This window comes from Oncorhynchus mykiss, chromosome 21, assembly GCF_013265735.2.
Source record: "Oncorhynchus mykiss isolate Arlee chromosome 21, USDA_OmykA_1.1, whole genome shotgun sequence".
Lineage (NCBI taxonomy): Eukaryota > Metazoa > Chordata > Actinopteri > Salmoniformes > Salmonidae > Oncorhynchus > Oncorhynchus mykiss.
In genome coordinates, this window is record NC_048585.1 from 49,964,950 (window position 1) to 49,987,569 (window position 22,620).

At 40.4% G+C, this 22,620-nt stretch overlaps 1 protein-coding gene across 8 annotated transcripts in view; it reads left to right on the plus strand.

Moving 5' to 3' along the window:
- LOC110500629 (serine/threonine-protein phosphatase 2B catalytic subunit alpha isoform) overlaps positions 1 to 22,620 on the plus strand; it is a 136,811-nt gene that overhangs the window by 74,363 nt on the left and 39,828 nt on the right. For 7 of the 8 annotated variants that reach the window (XM_036958092.1, XM_036958094.1, XM_021578104.2 and 4 more), the window contains exons 3-6: positions 13,480 to 13,604; positions 15,086 to 15,197; positions 15,547 to 15,692; positions 19,683 to 19,822. In XM_036958092.1, coding sequence (XP_036813987.1) covers positions 13,480 to 13,604; positions 15,086 to 15,197; positions 15,547 to 15,692; positions 19,683 to 19,822 — 523 coding nt within the window. Of the gene's footprint in view, positions 1 to 6,122; positions 6,144 to 13,479; positions 13,605 to 15,085; positions 15,198 to 15,546; positions 15,693 to 19,682; positions 19,823 to 22,620 lie in introns of those variants that run through there. The other variant, XM_036958095.1, reaches the window with a different exon arrangement.

Genomic DNA, 22,620 nt, shown 5'->3' on the forward strand with positions numbered 1-22,620 from the left:
AATGTGCATATATATATATTTTAAAAAATCTGTTTACATTGGCGCGTTACGTGCAGTAATGTTTTGATTCCAAAACATCCGGTGATTTTGCAGAAATACTCTCAATGAACATTGATAAAAGATGCAAGTGTTATTCACAGAATTAAAGATAAACGTATCCTCTATGCAACCGCTGTGTCAGATTTTTAAAAAAAATTACGCAAAAAGAATAATCTGAGAACGCCGCTCAGAACCCAAAGAAATAGCTGCCATTTTGGCGTCAACAGAAGCTACAAAAAACACTATAAATATTCACTTACCTTTGCACTGCCTTCTGATGAAGATATTCAAAGAGTCCTAGTTCCACAATAAATCTTTGTTTTGTTCCATAATGTCCATTACTAGTGTCCAATTAGCTGCATTTGCTACCACTTTTAGCTCACGTGCCCAAAAGCTGACGCTGGTCTAGGCGAACTCGGACGAAAACTTCAAAAAGATATATTCCAGGTCGAATAAACTGGTCAAACTAAGTAGAGAATCAATCTTCAGGATGTTATTTTCATATATATCCAATGACGTTCCAACCGGAGCATATGTTTTCATCTGCAGCCAACGATGGTGATATCAACAGACAAATGCGCAACAGGGAAGTTGCATTCTGCCAGGACAGTGACGCATTCCCCTCCCATTCGGTCAAAGTTCACACCAGACGCTCCATTCCACATTCTACTGAATGAGGACAACTAGTGGAAGGCGTAGGAAGTGCTAACAGATCCATATCTTGTTTGGAAGTGAAGAGGCGATGACTTAAAATTTGACCCACATTCAGAATTTCACTTCCTGTTTGGAAGATTGCCTGCCCTATGAGTTCTGTTATACTCAGACATAATTCAAACAGTTTTAGAAACTTCAGAGTGTGTAATAATAATAATATAGTAATAATAGTAATAATAATATGCATATATTAGCAATCTAGGACAGAGTAGGATGCAGTTCACTATGGGCACGCAATTCATCCAAAGTGAAAATACTGCCCCCTATCCCCAACAAGTTAAGAACAAATTCTTATTTTCAATGATGGCCTAGGAACAGTGGGTTAACTGCCATTAACAGAGTTTTACCTTGTCAGCTTGGGGATTCGATCTTGTAACCTTTCGGTTAATGGTCCAACGCTCTAACCACTAGGCTACCTGCCGCCAGGTCATCATTTTGGACTACCAAAACATTTCTTGGTAGTCCAAAAATATTGCTGTCAGGCTGTAAATCTCAGCTGGCCTGGTACATTGTTTGCTGCCACAACCCATTCAGAATGTACAGTTTCAGTTTCAAAACGGACGACTATAACTAAGGCTGGGAATGTCAATACAATCAAACTAACATGGGCAATGATCACAAGTCACTCATAATGTGGCTAATAGGCTAGCGCACATGTGTCAAACACAAGGCCCATGGGCCGAATAGGACACAAAAGTAAGTATAAATGAGTCAACATTTGAGTCAGCTACTTTAACGAAGTACAGCCAGATGCGCTCACATTGTTAAATTCAACTTCGATTGCGCTGCTTTCGTGTGTCCCGGTAACAGCGGCGAGAAAGTGTACAGACACATGCCACAGTCTGAGCTAGGCTACTAAAATGTTGCAGTCGGTTTTTAAAGCTTGACCATTTATAACCAAAATACAAAACCTGCAACAAACACCATGTAAAACAGAAACATCTAGGCCTATTACAGCAACAATTGAGCAGTAAAGGTTTTTAGAACACCTTCTCATTCAAGGGTTTTTCTTTATTTTTACTATTTTCTACATTGAATAATAATAGTGAAGACATCAAAACTGATAGCACATAAGCAAAAAAGTGTTAAACAAATCAAAATATATTTTATATTTGAGATTCTTCAAATAGCCACCCCTTTGCCTTGATGACAGCTTTGCACACTCTTGGCATTCTCTCAACCAGCTTCACCTGGAATGCTTTTCCAACAGTCTTGAAAGAGTTCCCACATATTCTGAGCACTTGTTGGATGCTTTTCCATCACTCTATGGTCTGACTCATCCCAACCATCTCAATTTGGTTGAGGTCGGGGGATTGTGGAGGCCAGGTCATCTGATGCAGCACTCCATCACTCCTTGGTAAAATAGCCCTTACACAGCCTGTGTTGGGTCATTGTCCTGTTGAAAAACAGTGATAGTCCCACTAAGCCCAAACCAGATGGGATGGCATATCACTGCAGAATGTTAGTGTGTGCCTTGAATTCTAAATAAATCATAAACAGTGTCACAAGCAAAGCACTCCCACACCATCACACCTCCTCCTCCATGCTTCAAGGTGGGAACTACACATGCGGAGATCATCCGTTCCCCCACACAGCGTCTCACAAAGCCACGGCGGTTGGAACCTAAAATCTCCAATTTGAAATCCAGACCAAAGGACACATTTCTACCGGTCTAATGTCCATTGCTCGTGTTTCTTGGCCCAAGCAAGTCTCTTCTTATTATTGGTGTCCTTTAGGAGCAGTTTCATTTCGGACAGAAATTCAACCATGAAAGCCTGATTCTCCTCTGAACAGTTGATGTTGCGATATACAGTGCCTTGCGAAAGTATTCGGCCCCCTTGAACTTTGCGACCTTTTGCCACATTTCAGGCTTCAAACATAAAGATATAAAACTGTATTTTTTTGTGAAGAATCAACAAGTGGGACACAATCATGAAGTGAAACGACATTTATTGGATATTTCAAACTTTTTTAACAAATCAAAAACTGAAAAATTGGGCGTGCAAAATTATTCAGCCCCTTTACTTTCAGTGCAGCAAACTCTCTCCAGAAGTTCAGTGAGGATCTCTGAATGATCCAATGTTGACCTAAATGACTAATGATGATAAATACAATCCACCTGTGTGTAATCAAGTCTCCGTATAAATGCACCTGCACTGTGATAGTCTCAGAGGTCCGTTAAAAGCGCAGAGAGCATCATGAAGAACAAGGAACACACCAGGCAGGTCCGAGATACTGTTGTGAAGAAGTTTAAAGCCGGATTTGGATACAAAAAGATTTTCCAAGCTTTAAACATCCCAAGGAGCACTGTGCAAGCGATAATATTGAAATGGAAGGAGTATCAGACCACTGCAAATCTACCAAGACCTGGCCGTCCCTCTAAACTTTCAGCTCATACAAGGAGAAGACTGATCAGAGATGCAGCCAAGAGGCCCATGATCACTCTGGATGAACTGCAGAGATCTACAGCTGAGGTGGGAGACTCTGTCCATAGGACAACAATCAGTCGTATATTGCACAAATCTGGCCTTTATGGAAGAGTGGCAAGAAGAAAGCCATTTCTTAAAGATATCCATAAAAAGTGTTGTTTAAAGTTTGCCACAAGCCACCTGGGAGACACACCAAACATGTGGAAGAAGGTGCTCTGGTCAGATGAAACCAAAATTGAACTTTTTGGCAACAATGCAAAACGTTATGTTTGGCGTAAAAGCAACACAGCTGAACACACCATCCCCACTGTCAAACATGGTGGTGGCAGCATCATGGTTTGGGCCTGCTTTTCTTCAGCAGGGACAAGAAAGATGGTTAAAATTGATGGGAAGATGGATGGAGCCAAATACAGGACCATTCTGGAAGAAAACCTGATGGAGTTTTCAAAAGACCTGAGACTGGGACGGAGATTTGTCTTCCAACAAGACTATGATCCAAAACATAAAGCAAAATCTACAATGGAATGGTTCAAAAATAAACATATCCAGGTGTTAGAATGGCCAAGTCAAAGTTCAGACCTGAATCCAATCGAGAATCTGTGGAAAGAACTGAAAACTGCTGTTCACAAATGCTCTCCATCCAACCTCACTGAGCTCGAGCTGTTTTGCAAGGAGGAATGGGAAAAAAATTCAGTCTCTCGATGTGCAAAACTGATAGAGACATAACCCAAGCGACTTACAGCTGTAATCGCAGCAAAAGGTGGCGCTACAAAGTATTAACTTAAGGGGGCTGAATAATTTTGCACGCCCAATTTTTCAGTTTTTGATTTGTTAAAAAAGTTTGAAATATCCAATAAATGTCGTTCCACTTCATGATTGTGTCCCACTTGTTGTTGATTCTTCACAAAAAAATAGTTTTATATCTTTATGTTTGAAGCCTGAAATGTGGCAAAAGGTCGCAAAGTTCAAGGGGGCTGAATACTTTCGCAAGGCACTGTATCTGTTACTTGAACACTGAAGCATTTATTTGGCCTGCAATTTCTGAGGCTGGTACCTCTAATGAACTTATCCTCTGCAGCAGAGGTAACTCTGGGTCTTCCATTCCTGTGGCGTTCCTCATGAGAGCCAGTTTCATCATAGCGCTCAATGTTTTTTGCGACTGCACTTGAAGAAACGTTCAAAGTTCTTGAACTGTTCCGTATTGACTGACCTTCATGTCTTAAAGTAATGATGGACAGTCATTTCTCTGTGCTTATTTGGGCTGTTCTTGCCAGTAATATGGACTTGGTCTTTTACCAAATAGGGCTATCTTCTGTATACCCCCTACCTTGTCACAACACAACTGATTGGCTCAAATGCATTAAGAAGGAAATTAACTTCCACAAATTAACTTTTGTTCCACAAATTAACTTTTGTTCCACAAATTAACTTTTGTTCCACAAATTAACTTTTAACAAGGCACAAATTAACTTTTAACAAGGCACACCTGTTAATTGCAATGCATTCTGGGTGACTACCTCATGAAGTTGGTTGAGAGAATGCCTAGAGTGTGCAAAGCTGTCATCAAGGCAAAGGGTGGCAACTTTAAAGAATCTCAAATATAAAATATATTTTGATTTGTTTAACACTTTTGGTTACTACATGATTCCATATGAGTTATTTCATAGTTTTGATGTCTTCACAATTATTCTACAATGTAGAATAATACAAATAACTAAAAAACCTTGAATGAGTAATGGTTGCACCTCTGCAAGCATGGTAGCAAAGGTTGGACAAATATTATTTCTCTCTTTTTTAATATATAAAAAATTATATATACAGCATCCTATGTACATAGGTGGACATTATAAAGGGCCGTATTTTCTTAATAAAACAATAGCCAGTTTGGGTAGCAGTTGTACATTTTTTTTGTCTGGCCCGAGAATTCATTGTTTTTTTAAGATGGTCTGTTTGAGTTTGACAGCCCTGGGCTAGCGTATCTACACTGAACAAAATTATAAAGTATAATGTAAAGTGTTGGTCCCACGTTTCAAGAGCTGAAATAGAAGATCCCAGAAATGTTCCATGCAAACAAAAAGTTTATTTCTCTCAAATTTTGTGCACACATTTGTTGAACATTTCTCATTTGCCAAGATAATCCATCCACCTGACAGTTGTGGCATATAAAGAAGCTGATTAAACTGCATGATCATTACACAGGTGCACCTTGTGCTGGGGACAATAAAAGGCCACTAAAATTTGCACATCAAATTTTGTCACACAACACAATGCCACAGATGTCAAGTTTTGAGAGTGTGCAATTGGCATGCTGACTGCAGCAATATCCACCAGAGCAGTTGCCAGATAACTGAATGTTAATTTCTCTAACATAAACGGCCTCCAACGTCGTTTTAGAGAATTTGGCTGTATGTCCAACCTGCAGTACGTCAAACCTGCCACACAAACACAACCGTATGGCGTTATGTGGGTGAGCGGTTTGCTGATGTCAACGATGTGAACAGAGTGCCCCATGGTGGCAGTGTGGTTATGGTATGGGCAGGCATAAGCTACGGACAACGAACACAATTGTATTTTATCGATGGCAATTTGAGATACCGTGGCGAGATCCGGCCCATTGTCGTGCGGTTCATCCGTAGCAATCACCTCATGGTTCAGCATGATAATGTACTGCCCAATGTCGCAAGGATCTGTACACAATTCCTAGAAGCTGAAAAATGTCCCTGTTCTTCCATGGCCTGCATACTCACCAGACATGTCACCCATTGAGCATGTTTGGGATGGTTGAATTGACGTGTACAACAGCGTGTTCCAGTTCCCGCTAATATCCAGCAACTTCGCACAACCATTGAAGAGGAGTGTGAAAACATTCCACAGGCCACAATCAACAGCCTGATCAACACTATGCGAAGGAGATGCTTTGCCCTGCAGGAATCGAATAGTGGTCACATCAGACTATTTAAGGTATCTGTATTCCCAGACATGTGAAATCCATAGATTAGGGCCTAATTAATTTATTTCAATTGACTGATTTCCTTATGAGCTGTAACTCAGTAAAATCTTCGAAAATGCTGCGTTTACATTTTTGTTCGGTATATTTATGTTACTATTTATTTAGCAAACTAAAAACAAGGAGCCTACCGTTAGCTAGCTGCTGGGAGGATGTCATTTCATTGGAGGAGTGGGTGAGTGAACTAGTTTTCCCTCATATCGTTTTCCATCGGCTACAGTTAGAGATGCTGCCGGTTTCATTTGGTTAGCTAGCAATAAATGTGAATCGCTTTGCTAGCTAGCTATGCTGAACTTGAACGACTGTTATCCAGTTAGCATATCTCTTAGTTGTCAATCAAATGTGTTGGCCGTGCAGGCAAGTTCCCATTCAATTGTCAAAACGAGGGTTGGGACAAACATGCATTGGCAGGCAAGCTGCAGAAGGACGTGCAGGCTACTATTCCCCATTGTTTATCGGTGAAATGTTGACTGCCAACTAGTTGAAAAAGTTTGAGAGGGTTTATCTAATGTTCCCTCATTAGATTTTAGCTCATCCCGCTCTGGCTAGCATTAGTTGTTGATGATGTGCATTGGCAACTGAGGGGAAGAGAGCCTACCTTTTCATGGTTGTTTGATCAATAGGATTGTGAAGTTCCCAAATGTAAGTGGACTCCCGTGGTATTTACATATTTGCAGAAATCCATTTACGGTGTTTTTCTTTTGGCGAATGCGTTCTCATGCTCTAAAGTCGCGCTGCTGCTGCCTGTAAACACACAGTCCAGTTAAAAGTGAATGATGGCAGGCCCATGTGTGGCTTATGTGCGTATAGGCCAACTATAGCTCTGATTTGCTCTGGCGTACCGGTCTGCGCAGACTCCAGTCCTAGACAGGACAGATGGTTTTATTTGGTTTTATTTACTGCAGTGTCTATTCATTGACCTAACGCACTGAAGCTTTCCAGCTGTTGCTATAGAATTTTCACAAATGCCTTACTATACGTCATTCCCAAACATTCTATGAAGGTGTCATATTTTGTCAGTTCCACTTTAAATCACAGTGGTAGCAGACCAGTTGAGAACGTTACTTTTGTCATACCACACAAGTTGGTGTCATCATGTCATTGTGGTTGTTCCTTTTTAATTATGTAATTCTATGATTGTGTTTTTTTGATTGTGCTCATAGAATATGCTTGATAGCTCCATAATGCTGTATGTGTGTTCCCTATCTCATTCTCTGCGGACAGCATGCAAGCCATACCTCTCATTCGATAGTAAAGAAAAAAGCCTGGAGCTGCAATTCATCATTGTTATCTTCCAGAGAAATCAGTTGTATGTGATTGGTTGTGAAGTAGAATGGCGAGTCGGAGAAAAGGCTTGGTGGTGTGTTGGTTGTGAATCAGACACTAGAAAGACACTCCTACACCCACCCCTCTCCTACTCAGCAGTCCTGTTCTACGGCAATGATACACACACACTCGCACACGCACAAGTGTGCACACACACACACACACACACACACACACACTGAGTGCCTCACAAGGCCAGATTTTCTATTGAAAAGAAGGCATTGTTTCTCACTCACTCACTCATTCATTCTGCACCTCATTCTCCCATCTCTTCTGTCTATGTGATGTGTCTTGGGCGACTCACACACTTCCTGGTTGTGTCCATCAGGCCCAAACTGCTCCCGACACAGCTCACTGCTGTACCATTCAGCACAACCTACGTTCTGCTTTTCCAGAAACACACTGCACTAATGACTTAACTTTACAACCAATGAGAGAAAAGAGCCTTCATCTACCAGACCTTCACATCCCGGTCTGTCACATACAACATATGAATACTGAACAGATTTGCAAGCTGCACTCCTATATGCACTACTATTTCACTCCGGGCTTGAACTCGGCAGATCTCACCAACTCAATGAGCTTGCCTCTGGAGTGGCCTGTGTAGGTTATCGAGCAGAGCTGGCTTGTGTAAGTCAGCCACCCACACATACTAGCTGCTGCCGCCTGACTGGCGATATGGTTTTGATCAGTCTCGCACAGTAGCACGGGGCGATGGATGGCGAGAACAAAATCTATCTCACTTGAGATAATGTACTCCCCCACCTGCTCATCTTATGTGGGCCTTGTCGTGACTGGGGATTGCTTGTGTCCGTGCATGCGTCTGTATGTGCTTGCCTGCATGTGTGTGCTGTGTTATTACAAAGCCCAGAGGAAAGCCATTGTATCTGATATGAATACGGCCTTACTGCCTACTATCCAGTGTGTCTAGTGTGCACAGCTGATTAGAACTCACCATGGCCTAGCTTGGCTGGCCATACATCATATCGTCTTCTTGACCCCTAGGTCGCTCTATTCCAGTGTGACCCCACGGCCACTTCTGTCACCATGGCGTTATCACAGAGAAACACAAAGGTGGGTTTTGTCCAGATCCACCCACACACAGAGCGAGAGAGAGCACATCCCTAGGGCTGGAGCATTTAGTGTAACCGTTTGTTGCTTCATCATGTTCCTTGTGTTCTTGGATTGCTTGTTATTCTCATGTTATGTCTTGTAACAGTGTGGTGTTGAATAAGACATTTGAATAGAATGTATCCCAGCTTTTTTGATAGAACAATATTTTCTGCAACTAGGTCTCAAAGTCTCATGTCAGAATTAGACGTTCATCCATCTTTCTCAAACATCAAATTTGGATGTTCTTCGAAATGGCAAAAGTGTTTAAGGTAGAGGTCGACCGATTATGATTTCTCAACGCCGATACCGATTATTGGCGGACCAAAAAGCCGATGCCGATTAATCGGACGATTTTTAAAATATATATATATTTGTAATAATGACAATTACAACAATACTGAATGAACACTTATTTGACTTAATATAATACATCAATAAAATCAATTTAGCCTCAAGTAAATAATGAAACATGTTCAATTTGGTTTAAATAATGCAAAAACAAAGTGTTGGAGAAGAAAGTAAAAGTGCAATATGTGCTATGTAAGAAAGCTAACGTTTCAGTTCCTTGCTCAGAACATGAGAACATATGAACGTTTTTGGTTCCTTTTAACATGAGTCTTCAATATTCCCAGGTAAGAAGTTTTAGGTTGTAGTTATAATATGAATTATAGGACTATTTCCCTCTATAGTATTTGTATTTCATTAACCTTTGACTATTGGATGTTCTTATAGACACTTTAATATTGCCAGTGTAACAGTATAGCTTCCGTCCCTCTAGTTAGCGCGCGCTAACTAGCTAGCCATTTTACTTCGGTTACACCAGCCTCATCTCGGGAGTTGATAGGCTTGAAGTCATAAACATTGAATGAATGTTTACGCGCCTGCTTCTGCCTACCACCACTCAGTCAGATGCTTGTATGCTCAGTCAGATTATATGCAACGCAGGACAAGCTAGATAATATCTAGTAATATCATCAACCATGTGTAGTTAACTAGTGATTATGATTGATTGTTTTTTATAAGATAAGTTTGATGATAGCTAGCAACTTACCTTGGTTTACTGCATTCGCGTAACAGGCAGTCTCCTTGTGGAGTGCAACGAGAGAGAGGCAGGTCGTTATTGCGTTGGACTCGTTAACTGTAAGGTTGCAAGATTGTATCCCCCGAGCTGACAAGGTGAAAATCTGTCGTTCTGCCCCTGAACAAGGCAGTTAACCCACCGTTCCTAGGCCGTCATTGAAAATAAGAATGTGTTCTTAACTGACTTGCCTAGTTAAATAAAGGTATAAAAATATATATATATATTTTTTTTTTAAATCGGTGCCCAAAAATACCGATTTCTGATTGTTATGAAAACTTGAAATTGGCAAATCGGCCATTCTGATTAATCGGTCGACCTCTAGTTTAAGGTGGAGTTTAGGCATTAACTGCGAAATCTTAACAAATACAAATGTTCTATCGCTGGATTCGAACATGCAACCCTTGCCAACGCTTACGCCCATCCACCATCCACATCCACAGCACCCTAGCAAAATAGAAACATACTTGAAGGTAACAGCGCTCACTCTTGCCCCTAGTGGCCAGTTTCCACGTCATTCACCAAAGTCCTCAGACATGGATGGACGTCGAATACTGACTTGTATCACGGGGGACCTGGCTGGATTTGTCCTGGTGTACATTCATTCTTCATTGACCAGAAACTAACCAGTAATTCACCAGACATGGTTTTGAGACTTTAGTATGTGCTATCGCAAGTTCATCATATAGACTTTGCTTGCATTGATTTACAGTCATTCTGTTGCTTACAATAGTCCTGTAGGTTACAAAATGCAATATAATGGTGATCATGGTCTGTACCGTGCTGGCTGAAAACCCCCCAAAGACCAATAAGCTATGAATGAGAGGGATTTTTACTTTCTATAATTCCTTACAAATATCCACATTTTTGTAGTAAGTGAGAATGAACATCCACTTTGCACAATGAGTTGCTTCTCAGACAGCATGAATAGACTATTTGAATGGAATATAATTTGTAACAACGTACAGTAACACTTTATTTGGATAGTCCATCTGTAGATGCTCTATAGACTATCAGTAACATTTCAACTAACTATCTACTAACCCTAGCTTTAACCCTAACCTTAATCCTTATCCTAAACTGAATTATAACCCTTATTCTAACTCTAAATGTAACTTTAGCAAGCAGTTGCTTATCAACAGATAGTTTGTTGATTGTACAACCATCTGTAGATCTGCAGGTGGACTATCCGGACTATCCAAATAAAGTGTGACCCAATCAACAGTTGATTTTGGGAGGGGAAGGGAGCACATTAGAAATGAGAACCCTTTGAGTCCAAACCTAAGTCTAAATCCAGGAATTAAACCATTTGAAAAGAGTGGGATTCTTCAAAGACAAAATGAGAGTTTACAATGCATATGCGGAGAACAGATTCTCTCTCTCTTCTCTTCCCCGTGTCTCGAGGGGCTTGTAACTCGAGCTAATTACTTTCCAATGCAGTCATCCAACATATGATAATTGGAACTGTCTTCAAGATATTGCTACGAGTTTACTCTCTGTCATTAGATACAGGCTTACAGACACATGTAAACAAATAAGTGGATAGCGTTTGCAAAGGATGGTGTTGATATTCATTGCCAGGGACCAAATTAGTAGGCCTATCAGTGCTTTAGCAACTGTGTTTGAGCCAGAGTAGTTGGCTGACGTTATCTTTTGCTACTGAGTATCAGTGTATCAATTGTTAACATGAATGTTAATGTTGTTGAACATTTTCTCACTGAAATGTAAGGTTAGAAAAATGGAGAGGGAATTATCTACCAATATTTGTGAATAGCACACACACTCAGAATAAAAAAACAAACATGTTTTGATCAAGTCAATCAGGGAATTCATTGTATAATAATATAAACTATGATTGGCTGGTCATGAAGGTTCTGACTTGCAGCTGGATATGACATTCAACACAGGTCACTGCATTGCAAAGAAATGACTAGGACTAGGTAGGACTGGTCTGGGTTCTTTAATCACAGTACCAGCGATTACAGTGTGTGGCCAGCGGGTGACAAATGTCTGAAGGCACTGTGGGCTGTGGCTCCTTGGCTCTCTGGGAGCAGTGGTGAACGGGGTCAGAGGGGCAATGGGAAAACCGATCCTATTTCACTGAGTAACAAATGGTAATCCCTGATTTCATGGAGGGATTGAGTCAGCCCAGTCACAATGTGGGTCATGTTGGGTTGTTGAATGTAGTGATTAATGGATAGGTGGGGTGGGGATGTGACTAACGTCAAAGGAAAGACATTTCCCAAAGTCCCTCTGTTATGAAAGAGGGGAGGGAGTGGAGAGAACAGTACATTTTCGATACAGCACATTGCCATACAATTGCGGACAACAACAACACTGTAGAGTTGATATCTATACAGGCATTGGGGTACATTTTGTTCCTCCATAATAACATAATAATAGCAGCATTTTGTTCCTTAGCAATAGAATAATAGGCTGTACAAATGACGTTCCTTTCGTAGATTTCAGTGAGTAGTGTTCTATGAACAAAAAGCAAAAAGGAAGTGAAGCGTGTCATAGTGAGACATTCTATTCTACTAAAGATGCCACTCAGAGTCTGAGAATTTTTTTGGACAGGATCTATGGCTGAATGACAGCTTTATTGATACATTTTTCATGTTATCTCATGATACCACCACGCTAACAATGGGATGTCAATGTACACGCTAATAATGGGATATCAATGTACATCAATGGGATATCAATGCACATCAGTGTTTCCATAGATGCTTGTAAGAATAAAATGGCAAATTCAAAAGGTTATTGAAGACTGACTCTCATACTAATCATACACTGAGAATAAGAATTTTACTGTGACGTAAAACATGAAGCTACTCTAAAATCCACTGTAACAGAAATAGTATGGACCTTATTTGTCCCCATTTTTGTTTTTGTTGTATCTCCCTTTACATTACAGTGGTCCTTCTTGGTTTGAGAAGGGTCCAACATTTTGGGGAGGTGTTGCATTTGTCTAGAAAAAAAAGAACCATTCTTGAAACAACATATTTGGTCTGACAAAGTCATATCTCTCATGCTAATAGATTATGCAAAAAGTAGAATATAATAGTTGGTTTGGTCATGTTGATTTGTGGTGCAGGCTAGTTATTGGTCAGAGGGTCTCTCGAGTGGGATTCTGCCCTGGGCCTGCTTACATTGTTTATGCAAAGCAAAACTCACTGTGTAATACAACACATAGTGTCTCGGTTCACATGTTTTATGCATGATGCATGTATTATGGAGGGATGCAGGCGAGACAACACATTTTTGTACCAGTTGGCCCAGGTTCAATTGGCTGGCGACATACAGTACAGAAACACAAGACACTTCGCACTTGCAAATGCTCTCCAGGCTAATTGTATAAAATATGCTTTGAGTTTAAACCTTTCTGTTTGTTAGGTGAGAGTAGCAGTTGCATTGTGTATTGGAACTGGGTATATATTAACACATAATTGCCCCCGTAAATAAAAGCTATTGTGCCACTTGGCTTCAGAGGATGGTTTATGATAAATGTCATGATGATGTTCATGTTTATGTATTAGGAGGAACAATTGTCACAATGCCCTCTTTTTGTCCTGGGTCTATGTACATGAATTATGATACCACAAACAAAAGTGTAATAAGAAATGGATATTAAAATTAATATTCATGTTTTTTACCGCACAGAAAAACTGCACTTTTAAAGAAGACAAAGAAAATGTTTAGAATGTGAAAGTCAGGAGTTGTATGACGTCTGTTTGTTTCTGACTATTTCCTCCTCTGTGTGTTTCCTGTAGTTTGCGGAGACATCCATGGCCAGTTCTTTGACCTGATGAAGCTGTTTGAAGTAGGAGGGTCACCGGCTAGCACACGCTACCTTTTCTTGGGCGACTACGTCGACAGAGGATATTTCAGTATTGAAGTAAGTGTTTCACCTGTTCTAAGAACATTAAAGGAAAATACCACTCAAAAACGATATTTTGGTATTTGTTTCATTAGTCCACTGTTGAAACAGTCCCAAAGTGTTTTGCATGTCAACAATCAAGTTTTCAAGATATATAGTGCATTCGGAAAGTATTCAGACCCCTTCCCTTTTTCCACATTTTGTTACGTTACAGCCTTATTCTAAAATGGATTACATTAAAACAAATCCCCATCAATCTACCCACAATACTGCATACTGACAAAGTTAAACGTTTTTTAGTTTTTTTTTGCAAATGTATAACAATATTTTATTTTATTTTATTTATTTACATAAGCATTCAGACCCTTTGCTATGAGAGTCAAAATTGATCTCAGGTGCATCCTGTTTCCATTGATCATCCTTGAGATGTTCCAACTTGATTAGAGTCCACCTGTGGTAAATTCAATTGATTGGACATCATTTGGAAAGGCACACACGTTTCTATATAAGGTCCCACAGTTGACAGTGCATGTCAGAGCAAAATCCAAGCCATGAGGTCGACGGAATTGTACAAAGAGCTCTGAGACAGGATTGTGTTAAGGACAGATCTTGGGAAGGGTACCAAAAAATGTATGCAGCATTGAAGGTCCACAAGAGCACAGTGGCCTCCATCATTCTTAAATGGAAGAAACTTGGAACTACCAAGACTCTTCCTAGAGCGGGCCATCTGGCCAAAGTGAGCAATCGGAGGAGAAGGGCCTAAGTCAGGGAGGTGACCAAGAACCAGACAGAGCTCCAGAGTTCCTCTGTGGAGGAACTCTTCCTTACGGACAACCATCTCTGCAGCACTCCACCAATCAGGCCTTTATGGTAGAGTGGCCAGTCGAAAGCCACTCCTCAGTAAAAGGCACATGACAGCCTGCTTGGGGTTTGCCAGAAGGTCCCTAAAGACTCTCAGACCATGAGAATCAAGATTATCTGGTCTGATGAATCCAAGATTGAACTCTTTGGCCTAAATGCCAAGCTTCACGTCTTGAGCATACCTGGCACCAACAGCATCATTCTGTATTGATGTTTTTGAGAGGCAGGGACTGGGAGATTAGTCAGGATCGAGGGAAAGATGAACGGAGCAAAGTACAGAGAGAGACCCATCCAATTTTCAACTAAAGAAATTGAAACCTGTTTTTGCTTTGTCATTCTGGGGTATTGTGTGTATGTTGATGAGGGAAAAAACAATATAGTTTTAAATAAGGCTGTAATGTATCAAAATGTGGAAAAAAAGTCAAGGGGTCTGAATACTTTCCAAATGGACTGTAGAACTTTCAAAATACAGAAAGTGTCACAGTATGATGCGTTTTGCATAATCCTTTAAGTTAAAGAAGGAAGTGTTTGATGCTTTTGCTTTCGTACATCTGAGACTCCTATTAGTCATTGTGTATTGTATATGTTCTCTGAAAATATGCTAATTCATTTCCTATGTCTTTGTTATTGTCTTCCAGTGTGTGCTGTACTTGTGGGCCTTAAAGATCCTATACCCCAAAACACTATTTTTGCTCCGTGGGAACCACGAATGTAGACATTTAACAGAGTATTTCACATTTAAGCAGGAATGTAAGTGTGGTTTTGAGTTTTTCTTTCTGAAGCATTTTACATTGAACATGACGCTTGTTTTTCAAATGTTCACGCAGAAAAGTGCTTCTTGGCATAGTATGAAATCAGATTATTGCTCTCGCCTTGATATGTATTTACATATGTCAGGGCTATTGCTGTTGGATTCAGGCTTAGAGTATAACCAAAATACCAAGGGCAGAGTTAGAGTTTTTTTATGTCTTTTGGATGTTTTCTGACACTTTGTTTGAGCTTTCCGACCCAGGCCCAGCACACTGCCCTAGTGTGTAAGAGCTAGGGGTGTTTGGCCTGGCAACACTCTTCAGTCCTCGCCCTATTTCCACCCTGACAGGTAGAATTAAGTATTCGGAGCGGGTGTACGATGAGTGTATGGATGCCTTCGACTGCCTTCCCCTGGCTGCCCTTATGAACCAGCAGTTCCTGTGTGTACACGGAGGACTTTCCCCAGAAATCTCAAACCTTGACGACATCAGGAAAGTACGTGATTTCCCAAACTACATTCCTTGCATGACAAAGCCCAATGCAATATGCTTTTAATTTGTGCCGACTTTGGTACATTTTACACAGACTACTACATTCGGAATGATCTCCTCTTTTTCCCTTAAAATCATGGATACTTGGGATATTGATATTGTATTGTTTCTATAGTGTATGAATATATCACATGTACAGTGGCAAGAAAAAGTATGTGAACCCTTTGGAATTAACTGGATTTTTGCATAAATTGGTCATAAAATGAAGTCTAAGTCACAACAATAGACAAACACAGTCTGCTTAAAACTAATAACACAAACAATTCTACGTTTTCATGTCTTTATTGAACACACAGTGTAAACATTCACAGTGCAGGGTGGAAAAAGTATGCGAACCCTTGGATTTAATAACTTGTTGATCCTCCTTTGGCAGCAATAACCTCAACCAAATGTTTTCTGTCATTGCGAATCAGACCTGCACAACGGTCAGGAGGATTTTGGACCATTCCTCTTTACAAAACTGTTTCAGTTCAGCGATATTCTTAGAATGTCTGACGTGAACTGCTCTCAAGGTCATGCCACAGCATTTTAAATCGGGCCGAGGTCAGGACTCTGACTGGACCAATCAGAAGGCGTATTTTCTTCTATTGAAGCCATTCTGTTGTTGATTTACCTCTGTGTTTTGGGTTGTTGTCCAGTTGCATCACCCAACTTCTGTTGAGCTTCAATTGGTGGACAGATAGCCTTACATTCTCCTGCAAAATGTCTTGATAAACTTGGGAATTCATTTTTTTCGTCGATGATAGCAAGCTGTCCAGAACCTGAGGCAGCAAAGCAGCCCCAAACCATGAGGCTCCCTCTACCATACATTACAGTCGGGATGAGGTTTTGATGCTGGTGTGCTGTGCCTTTTTTCTCCACACATAGTGCTATGTGTTCCTCCCAAACAACTCAACTTTAGTTTAATCTGTCCACACAATATTTTACCAGTAGCGCTGTGGAACAACAAGGTGCTCTTTTGCAAACTTCAGACGTGCAGCAATGGTTTTTTTGGACAGCAGTGGCTCTTTCCATGGTGTCCTCCCATGAACACCATTATTATTCAGTGTTTTACGTATCATAGACTCATAACAGAGATGTTAGCATGTTCCAGAGATCTTTAGCTGACAATCTAGGATTCTTCTTAACCTCATTGAGCATTCTGAGCTGTGCTCTTGCAGTCATCTTGGCAGGATGGCCACTCCTAGGGAGAGTAGCAACAGTGCTGAACTTTCTCCATTGATAGACAACTTGTCTTACCGTGGACTGATGAACATCAGGCTTTTAGAGACACTTTTGTAACCCTTTCCAGCTTTATACAAGTCAACCGTTCTTAATCTTAGGTCTTCGGAGATCTCTTTTGTCCGAGGCATGTTTCACATCAGGCAATGCTTATTGTGAATAGCAAACTCAAATCCAGTCATGACTCCAGTCATGTCCATGTTTCATTAAAGTGTAATGGATGTTCAGTATAAGAAGGATCATACATTTTCCCTTGTAACGAACATTAATTCAAGTGGATATTATTCTGTGAAAGGCACATCAATTAGGATACAATTAGGTTTACACAGGCCTTCTTTAAAACCCGTTTAAGTTCTCCTTTTTGCTGTTCAAGGAAATAGTCTTTACAATTTCTCGTGAAATATTTATTTAGAAAATTATGTCTTTGATAACACAACATGGACTACCTCCCTCTCAAACAATGCCCCAAACTAACAGAGATTTGCAATCTGGCCCTCTGATTAAACCTTTTGAATAGTTGGATCCTGCTTTTTCTCAAATTCAGTAACGACAATTGGATTTTGTGTCTGCAATCAGATGGTCTCTGTAATAAAATCTGCACTACTGAAGTGTCCGTTATGCTACAGTATATACTGTACCAGGCTTGGGCTCAATTCCATTTCAATTCCAGTCAATTCAGGAAGTACAATGATATTCCAACTCAAATTGCAAAGATTTGAATTTGGTTTACTTTCTGAATTGACTAGAACTTAAATGGAATTTACTCCAGCCCTGGTATATACGTTCTCTGAGAAATGACTGTCATGAGCTTTTGGATGATCACTTTAGTTTGTAGCTTTTCATTCCATTTCCCAGGAGGAAGTATTAGTATAGTCAAGATTGAAAATATCTATTCATGTTTCATACTGTTTCATACAAATTGTCATCCAGTCCATCCAATTTCATGTTGTGGGTTTCTTTCACACACAAATGTGAGACCCTACCAACAGTTTTACTGTAACATGCTCTGATGAAGGCATAACTGCCAAAATGCAGTGCCGCTGTTTCGCAATTTTCTTAAACTCGGGATTTCATTCGAAGTTTTACTGTAACCACAGTTCATTGTAGCAACACTAATTGTCAACTCAAGATTCGTTTCAAGTAGAGGTCGACCGATTAATCGGAATTGCCGATTAATTAGGGCCGATTTCAAGTTTTCATAACAATCAGTAATGTGCATTTTTGGACACCGATTGTGGCCGATTACATTGCACTCCACGAGGAGACTGCGTGGCAGGCTGACAACCTGTTACGCGAGTGCAGCAAGAAGCCAAGGTAAGTTGCTAGCTAGCATTAAACTTATCTTATAAAAAACAATCAATCTTAACATAATCACTAGTTAACTACACATGGTTGATGATATTACTAGTTTATCTAGCTTGTCCTGCGTTGCATATAATTGATGCGGTGCCTGTTAACTTCTCATCACAGCCTACTTCGCCAAACGGGTGATGATTTAACAAGCGCATTCACCAATGTGTACCTAACCATAAACATCAATGCCTTTCTTTAAAATCAATACACAAGTATATATTTTTAAACCTGCTGATTTAGTTAATATTGCCTGCTAACATGAATTTATTTTAACTAGGGAAATTGTGCCACCTCTCTTGCAAGCAGTCAGGGTATATGCAGCAGTTTGGGCCACCTGGCTCGTGGCGAACTGTGTGAAGACCATTTATTCCTAACAAAGACTGTAATTAATTTGCCAGAATTATACATAATTATGACATAACATTGAAGATTGTGCAATGTAACAGCAATATTTAGAGTTAGGGATGCCACCTGTTAGATAAAATACGTAACGGTTCCGTATTTCACTGAAAGAATAAATGTTTTGTTTTTGAAATGATAGTTTCCAGATTTGACCATATTAATGACCAAAGGCTCGTATTTATGTGTGTTATTATGTTATAATTAAGTCTATGATTTGATAGAGCAGTCTGACTGAGCGATGGTAAGCAGCAGCAGGCTCGTAAGCATTCATTCAAACAGCACTTTTGTGCGTTTGCCAGCAGCTCTTCGCTGTGCTTCAAGCATTGAGCTGTTTATGCCTTCAAGCCTATCAACTCCCGAGATTAGGCTGGTGTAACCGATGTGAAATGGCTAGCTAGTTAGCGGGGTGCGCGCTAATAGCATTTCAATCGGTGACGTCACTCGCTCTGAGACCTTGAAGTAGTTGTTCCCCTTGCTCTGCAAGGGCCACGGCTTTTGTGGAGCGATGGGTAACGATGCTTTGAGGGTGGCTGTTGTCGACGTGTTCCTGGTTCAAGCCCAGGTAGGGGCGAGGAGAGGGACAGAAGCTATACTGTTACACTGGCAATTGAACATGTTTCGTTATTTGAGGCTAAATTGATTTTATTGATGTATTATATTAATTTAAAACAAGTGTTCATTCAGTATTGTTGTAATTACAAATAAATAAATAAAATTGGCAGATTAATCGGCGTCGGCTTTTTTTGGTCCTCCAATAATCGGTATCGGCGTTGAAAAATCATATTCGATCGACCTCTAGTTTCAAGTCATTTTCCCTTTCCCATACAGTAGGTATCACTACACCAACTTATTGAGGAAGTTAAACTGACTCCGTTTCCGTATAGATGAGACATTTTCCTGACTGATTGACATTGTCTCTCCCTGTCTCTCCTAACTCTGTGTACCTCTGTCTTTGTAGTTAGACAGATTCAAAGAGCCCCCTGCGTATGGGCCCATGTGTGACCTGTTGTGGTCAGACCCCCTGGAGGACTTTGGGAACGAGAAGAGCCAAGAACACTTCACACACAACACAGTGAGAGGCTGCTCCTACTTCTACAGGTGGGCCGTCACCTCCTTCACAAGCTGCGTAGTGTGAAAAAGAGGCTGTGAATGTATTCATGTATTTGTCATTTAGTTGACAGAGACAGTGCACATTATTAAGTGTGTGTGTGTGTGTGGGTTGGCCATATCTTGCTTTCTTACCATTGCTGACTTTGTTAAATTGCTGATGTATCATACAATGGACTTGGCATTGATCTAGTGTAACACTTCTGGCCTCTACAGTAATATAACCCTCCAAATACAACAGTTAACTTGTGCCATTGAAGCATCAATGAACCTTCCTTTGCCAAATCCTTCCAACCCACGTTAATCTGGCAAATGTTCATCTTCATTCAGTCCCCTTCGAAGCTCCTCAGTCCCTTTTCTACTGTCTGGATCATAGTAGCTTTGTAACCTGCATTTCTCATGGTCCCAGGGAAACGGCCTTTTCTCTCATTACTCTGTCGCAAGTGTTTATCTAACACATATATGAACTCCCATTGAATTATTTTTTATTTAACCTTTATTTAACTAGGCAAGTCGGTTAAGAACAAATTCGTATTTACAATGACGGCCTACCCCGGCCAAACCTGGACGACACTGGGCCAATTGTGCGCCACCCTATGGGACTCCCAATTTCAGCCAGATGTGATACAGCCTGGTTTCGAACCAGGGACGGTAGTGATGCCTCTTGCACTGAGATGCGGTGCCTTAGACCGCTGCGCCACTCAGGAGCCCAGTCACAGGCAGAGCATACAAAGGAAACGCTGGAAGTGCTGCAGGAGCTCACGCAGTCCTGAATGTAATGAACTTGTGCATTAGCACAGGGCCAGAGTCTTCTCCAAATGTGAGCTTTAGTGCTCCAGTGTCCAGTCATTACAGGTGGACAGATGCTCATTTGATCCTGGCATGCTAGTGGCAAAGCCAGCCTGAAGCAGCCCAAGCTGTCAAATGTTTCTCCTGGGTTAGTGACTGTAGATATGATTCCCCTTAGAAATGCAGTCCATCCAACTGAAGGCAGTGGATTGTGTAGGGTTGTTCTCAAGGCATTACTTAGAATTTGTATATTGATATAATTTGAAAAGAGATTGCATATATCATATTTGTCAGAGTCTTATTTTCTGTACCCATAATACCTATTTCAAATACCTCCTATTTCACGAGCGTACAAACGTAATATTTGCTCTTTGGACCCCAGGAAGACTAGCGGTCTCTAAAGGTCTTTTCATTTTGTGAAAACAGGGAGGAGTCGCCTTCCCTTGCAAGTAGTAGCTAGCTGGCAGCCTGGCTAGCTGGCTTTAGCCTAGCCCAAGGCCAGCAGAGGGCGATATTGAGTTGTTTCCATTTTACACTCGTATCCCCTGCAAACCGCTTTGTACCTAAAAAATTCTCCATTCAGGCTGCAAAGGTGTCGATTTCCTCCTTAATTATATTTAATAGTGAGAAAAATGGGAAAAATATGCATACTTTCTTTATGAAATACCATTTTCCACCACCATGCTAAAGGGGCTAATGCCTAGGAATGCTATTCCCGGATGTTACCTATCGCTTTCAGCCAATCAATTTGCAGCAAAATACCCTTGGCTGAACGCAGGGCACAACATCAGGAAGTAGCATTAGCCAAATGGTGTTTCATAAAGGGAGTATGTGTATTTTCCACATTTTCTCTGCCTTCTTGCCATTAGTAGGAAATTGACGCCTTTGCAGCCTGAATGGATAATGTTTTAGGTACAAACCGGTCCACGGGGGATACGAGTGTATTTACGGCTGCATACAATGCGTTTGGACGGTAAAATGAAAATGAAACCATCAATATCAGTTCAATATCGCCATCTGCCGGCCTTTGGGCTAGCCTTAGCCTGGTTAAAAACATAGCAAGCCAGCTAGCCTTTTTAGCTTCCCACATCGCCATGTGAAATAATCTGATTTATAATTTTTTTAAATATGCCCTGGCAAATATTCTTATACTTGCCGGTGTAACCTAAAACATTATCCCAGTTTGATATGCTGCTTGTGTATTCATTCCCATATCAGCTACAAATAGAAGGTCATGTTTTGTTCACAAGACAAAAAGCACATGGATTTCTAGGTGGCTGCAGCAGGTTCTACCATTTTAGCCTGTAATCAGTAGTTATTAATGTTATACAAAATATATTTTGGGGTGAAATCTTGTTGTTTTTGTTTACTGTTTGAACAATAGCTGAGATTACATTTGGTTATCAATGAAAAATAGGCTAATTTGATGAATAGACTATAGAACCAAGTGACAACACAGCCTCCACTGCCTGTCTCAATTTTCAGGTAGTAAAAAACCACTTGAATACCGACCGGTAAACTACATTGCGACACTCCAAATCTTGCTTGTGCGTAAAGCTTGTCGTAAACTTTATTTATTTTATTTTGATTTAAACTTTATTTAAACAGGGAGTCACAGTGAGATAAGGTGATAGCTTAAGGGGATCCAAATAAAGAATGAAGAATTAGCTTAGGTATTTTATGTGGGAACAATGATGCTTATTTGCCTTCAATATTTGATGTAGGTCAGAACTATGTGATAGCTGTGCATAGATTTGTATATGAACCAACAGTTTGCAGTAAATCAAATAAAATGGTATTTGTCACTGAAATTGTATGTGCCGAATACAACAGACCTTACAGTGAAATGCTTACTTAACCAACAATGCAGTTTTAAGAAACAAAAGTGTCAAAGTATTTACTAAAATAAACTGAAGTAAAAAATAAATTAACACAATGGGGGGGAAAAAGTAAATGGAGTTAGATTTGTATATGACCCAACAGTTTGCTGTCAAGGGTCT